The following is a 6,000-nucleotide window of genomic DNA, read 5'->3' as shown; positions in this document are numbered from 1 at the left end:
GTTTTCGTCGCAAATATATTGTTGCAGTGATAAAAAAAAAAAAAAAAAGAAGTAAAAAATGAAAAAAAAAAAATTAAAACTAATTTATATATATTTATGCCTTTATTATTTGGTGTGTGTGATAATATAAGAATTATTCAACCATCAATCAACGGAAAAATCGTTGATTAAATCAATTTTAGTCATGTAAATTGGTTTGTTTTGGATTTTAGTCTTGTAATTTATCAGAATTTGATTTTAATCTACTGACTTGATTTGTTTTTGGGTTTTGATTTTTCCCTGAAGTCATTAAATATACCGAATATTGCTTATTTAACACCCACCATTAATCTCCTACATAACTCATGTGACATAATAAAACCTACGTTATCCATATTAAAATCAATCTAAGAAAAAATAAACCAAAACGTCATCTGATTTTTCAAAATATGAGAAAATTTTGTCTTTTTTTTTAATTTTTGTTTAGACAATTCTTAATTTGTTTGATATGGACTTTAATCTTGTCGCGTTAGCCACGTTAAAGAACATCCATGCAAAATAAAAATTCGGTAGATTTAGTGGTTTTGAAAGAAAAAACAAAAAATTAATCCAAATTAGCCGGTGAAAACCAAACTAAAGATTAAAATCCAAAACAAATCAAACTTACAAAACTAAAATCGTAATTTTACCGCAATCAACTCATATCCCAAACACCACGCAATGAGTGATTATATATACGACATAAATTGATTATATCTATCAATCTTTTATCTCTATAGTATAACTAATTCATATTAATTTCATCGACTCATCCTACAAACCTATCGAAGAATTGGACGTAAGCTTGATTAACCATGGTAAAATGGTAGTTGGGAAAGTTGGTGCAGCTGCACCTTCCGCAATGTATAGTTTCTATCCCTAAAACTCCACCAACCTACCTACAAACAACGTTCGCTCGCAGACAGCGCACACCCGAAAGTGTCCGCCGCGCCAGTACAACAATCTCCATATAGCTCCACCGACAGCCGCAGTGAACCACTGACGCCAAGATGCCGATATCCGCCACCCTTAGCCACACCCCATCACTACCGCGCCATCTCTGTCTAAACCACCAACCCAGCTCCTTTCCACCACCATCCTTCAGCCTTTCACTGAAACCCAACACCCTCTCTCATTCCTTAACCGCAAGTATTCAGCGCCCGCTGTTCATTGCCTTCTCTACCAATGCCGCCACCACCAGCTATGGGACTGACTCTGAATTGATCATAGGCGGCGGAGGCAACGGAAAGGCCGGAGTTGGCGGAGGCGGCGGAGGTGGAGGGGGAGGCGGAGGCGGAGACGATAACAATGAAGGGAATGATGATATGGACAAGAAGAAGAACAAAGAAGAAGCTTTGATGGCGTTGACGGAGGCTGGGAGGAGTATCGAGAGTTTGCCGAAGGATCTGAAGGCTGCCATAGAAGACGGCAGAATACCCGGATCGATAGTTTTGAAATACTTTGATCTTGAAAGATCGGGGTTTATGTCGTGGCTTATGAAGTTCGGAGGATTTAAGGAACGGTTGTTGGCGGATGATCTGTTCTTGGCCAAAGTTGGTATGGAATGCGGCGTGGGAATATTCACTAAGGTACGCTAAATAAGGCAAACAAAAAACAATCTTTTTTTCAAATGATTCAGTGTTGGTTGCTTTAATCCTCAATTTAAGCACATGATCATGATCTTGGTTTTTCTCTTTATATTATGTATGTCGAAGTAGGATATTTTTATTGCGATATGTGTTCTGTTTACTTCTGTTAATAGCTGACTACCCATAGGAAAATCCAAGAAGTTGGATGAGGGTCCAGTTGATGGGTTTCGGGTAAATTAAAAAACTAAGTGAATTTGAAATTCTTTTAGTCGGGGTGATGCTATGTGTTAAGCCAGCTGGTCCTCCGGGCGCCACCCCACACCCTTTTTCATAGTTGAAGAAGGTGATGTATCCCATGTCACGAAACTGAGTGCAAGGGCCAAGGGAGGTAAAACAAAGGGTGGATGTATATGGGCCAGCTTTTGTTTGTTGAAGGATGTTTCTTCGAAGGTTGTATCACAATATTCAAATATGACTGTTCGTCTAAACATAGATGTTGATCTTCTTTCCTTTTATCTATTCAACAAAGCTATTTAGTAAATAATTACTATTTTATTGTCGTTTGTCATTTTTAATGTGGACAGGATGTATCTCAGTTCATATTTAATTGGCACGTCAATTTTTAGGCCGATGATGGAAAGATTCAGAGTTGTCACTGGTAGCAAGACAACATACACGCACAAACACCCTATACCTTTTTGTAACTTGGCCTGGCTCTTTCAACTCAAATTTCTTCTTTCTTAGTAAATTTCTTCCCCTCTGCAGGCTATTTTGTGGAATCTTGTCACATTAAGGGAACTGAAAGGAAACAGAACCGGCCTTAGTTTATGTTTTGCACTTTCTTTTGATACGCCTCAAGAATTCAGACGTAGAGTTTCTTGATCTTGGAGTCATCTCTTCGTTTCAGTCTTCTCTTTAGTTTTTACTCCTGGACTTTCGTGTTGGTTTTGTAATGTGCTTGGTTTGCCTCCCTACTGGTTATTTTTTTTGTTCAGACTGCTGCAGAATACCAGCGTCGCAAGGAAAACTTTTTCAATGAACTGGAAATTGTTTTTGCTGATGTGGTATGTAGTTACTTCTCATTTTTATCCATATTCAATTTCCTATTTTCTACTAATTTTAGTGTAATGCTTGTTCCTGTTCCTGCCTGATGTGTGTTTTTTTTACTAATGAAATCTTTGAAATGGCTCATTTTTTCAGCTATGTGTACCACACAAATATATAGATCATCATAATAATAAATCTAATACTTGATAGTTAATATTATCCCAATTAATAGATTATTTAAAAATAAGATTTTCTGTAGATTGAAGCATTTAATTCAAATTATTCAGGATTTGACATGTATTTTTTTCATATAAAAAATACTTATTCATAAAAGTTAAGATATTTGTTTTCTTTTTGGTGGCATAGAAAACTTAAATTTATGGAGACCTGAGTTACTGTCCCAACTCTTTCGTTTGCTTTTGCTCAGGTGATGGCCATTATAGCAGATTTTATGCTTGTCTATCTTCCAGCTCCCACAGTTTCGCTCCGGCCTCCTCTGGCTCTGAATGCTGGACGCCTTACTAAATTCTTTTACAGCTGTCCCGACAATGCTTTTCAGGTCAGTTTACTCATATACAATTATTGCTTCATTATCGCATAAAATATGAACCAAGTGGTGAAAATCTTGTTCAATCTCATTGCAGGTTGCTTGGACTGGAACCTCATTCTCATTGTTACAGAGATTAGGTGCTATAATTGTAAGGAGATCTCTCTCAATTGGTTACGAAAAAGAATAGTAAAAACTTAAAAACTTTGAACTCGCATCTCATATTTTCACGGCCTTTTCTGCAGCGAAACGGGGCTAAGCTATTTGCTGTTGGCACTACTTCATCTTTGGTAATTCCCTTTTTCACGTTAATGGCAGGACCAAAATGCATAAAAAATTATTGTTGGTGGCAACTGTTCCATATCATTATTTAAAGCTTGTACGGTAGTCTAGGTTGCTATGTTTGGATCTCTATAGTTACCATGGACAGTCATATCAGAACAGGTAGAAAAGAAAATTATGGCACTAGTTGCTTGCCAACATTAATTTATTTGCAATGGATCTAGTTTTTTGGCTGGCGTTTCTCAGATCTTATGACTGTTAGTCCATGCTTCCCCATTTTGTGTCAATTTATATTAGATTCTACTTTTTTGGTGCTGGATCTGGTGAAAGTTTAAAACAATTACACTTCGTTGATTTGTAGGTTGGTACCGTCGTGACAAATGCATTAATAAATGCCCGAAAGGCAGTTGACCACTCGACTGTCGATGAGGTGGAGAATGTTCCGGTATTATCAACAAGCGTTGGTTATGGTGTTTATATGGCCATATCCAGCAATCTTCGGTATGCAAACTAATTATATGCTCCTTTACTTGTCGTCGGTCCTTTCTTTTTATACTTGTATCTACTTCCATGTTGTTTATCATGGCCAAAAATTATTTAAAAAATGTGGACAGAAAATAGGACGACTGCCACTGTATGAGCAAAATTTCTGCTGTAAACTTCTCTGTTTATTCAACAGATACCAGGTCTTGGCTGGCGTTATCGAACAGAGATTTTTAGAGCCATTGCTGCATCAACACAAGTTGATCTTGAGTGCCATCTGCTTTGCTGTTCGAACGGGGAACACGTTTCTTGGTTCATTGCTGTGAGATTCTTCACCTACTTCTTCCACCCTTTCGTCGGTTCTCCTTTGCCTTAACGATTTGATTTTACTCCAAAACGTATTGCAGGTGGGTTGATTATGCTCGTTTTATCGGTATCCAGAAAGCTCACGAGGCAGAATCATGACTGGAAAAATTTATCATCAGTTGACATTTCATGATATGAGTAGTTAACGTGATTGATTATAGCTCTGTGCAGCTGTATGCTGTTGGATAATAGTGCACGTTCAGATCGTTACGTTGAATATTATTATTTTTTATTTGAGTTATTCATGAAAAAATAATTAATTTTTATATCAAAAATATTATTATTTTTATTATAAATATGAGTAAAGTTGATATGTCTCACGGAAAAAGACACGTGGAACCGACCTACTCCCTGGAAAATACACACCAGGGCTTCAAGTTTTGAACTTTTAACACTAATATAGTATAGATAACATGCATCACGACAATTTATTTCAAATATATCTCATATTAGTATAATTCGACACCCGAATTTGAAATCCATTCTCAAATCAAACCAAGGGAATTTCTGAAATAATTTCCATCCATCATGCAATAATTTCATCAACCTCGCATTCTCTATACTTGAGTTCAACCATCGTGCCTTGTAGATCAAGGATGTCGCAGCATTCACATCGATCCATCTGATATCGTAAAAAAAATACCTAAACGTGACATGAAAAATCATAGACTTATAATTTAATTATGTATGTATGTATGATACGTACAAGAGAGATACAAAATGTATGTGTTTTTTTAGTAAAGACAAATGTCTTCAAAAATGAAAAGAACTAGTATATATATAATACTAAAAGTTCAGAGATTATCTTTTCAAAAAAAAAAAAAAGTTTAGAGATTATATGAAAATTTAAAATTATATAGATTAAATTTTTTTATAAGAATATTTAAAGAAAAAAATGATTCTAATAAAATTTAGATAATCTTGTATGTTAGTGAATTATCGTCAATTATAGAATTTTTACTTAATATGTAGTATTAGATAAGATAACAATGACTTCGAGAAGTGGACACTAATGGCAATAGTGAATTTTTTTAAAAAAATTGGACTGAAAAATTAATTAAACTTACGATAATATATATTTTTTATTATATTATTTTCATAATTTGATCCTACCAAAATAATTATTTTATATATTATACACACAATTATGCATAATTTAAATTCTTTTTTTAATTAAAAATATTCAATTAATTGTATCTTACTATTTAATTAAGAATCTACCCCTTTTAATAAAGGATTTCTAATTAATTTGGTGAAACTCATAATAAAATTACATTAATACCTATGATCTTTATTTCTAAATCTTCAATCTTTTTTTATTAATATTTAAAATTCCATAATATATTTATATATATTTTAGAATTCCATATCTTTTTCTATATTATAAAATTTTTAGATAATCAATTACTCATAATAAAAAATATGTAAACATAAATAATTTGAAATGTTTAATTAATTAAATTAAAATTCAAGAGAATACTGAAATATTAAAAATTAAAAGTGGAACATTAACATCAACAATACCATAATGCAAATTATACTTCTAAAAATATAATGTATCGTGACATACCTGAGCCCGCTTTGTCGCCGGTGACAAGACATGAATCTCAGTGACAAAACTCGCCGACCGATTGTCTGGCGGCGCACACGTCCCCAAACCACGAGGCG

At 34.2% G+C, this 6,000-nt stretch overlaps 1 protein-coding gene across 1 annotated transcript; it reads left to right on the top strand.

The window, feature by feature from the left end:
• Positions 1 to 868: 868 nt before the first annotated feature.
• LOC142555222 (protein RETICULATA-RELATED 4, chloroplastic-like) lies at positions 869 to 4,585 on the top strand. Its single transcript, XM_075665978.1, has 8 exons — positions 869 to 1,607; positions 2,603 to 2,671; positions 3,082 to 3,213; positions 3,299 to 3,352; positions 3,447 to 3,491; positions 3,845 to 3,984; positions 4,163 to 4,288; positions 4,374 to 4,585. The coding sequence occupies exons 1-8, from the start codon at positions 1,029 to 1,031 to the stop codon at positions 4,429 to 4,431; spliced, it is 1,203 nt and encodes a 400-aa protein (XP_075522093.1). The 5' UTR covers positions 869 to 1,028; the 3' UTR covers positions 4,432 to 4,585.
• The last annotated feature ends 1,415 nt before the right edge of the window (positions 4,586 to 6,000 follow it).

The sequence above is a fragment of the Primulina tabacum genome, chromosome 9 (genome assembly GCF_025594145.1).
Source record: "Primulina tabacum isolate GXHZ01 chromosome 9, ASM2559414v2, whole genome shotgun sequence".
NCBI classification, from domain to species: Eukaryota; Viridiplantae; Streptophyta; class Magnoliopsida; order Lamiales; family Gesneriaceae; genus Primulina; species Primulina tabacum.
Note: the sequence above shows the minus strand (reverse complement) of the source record. Positions and strands in the feature narration are given on the sequence as shown.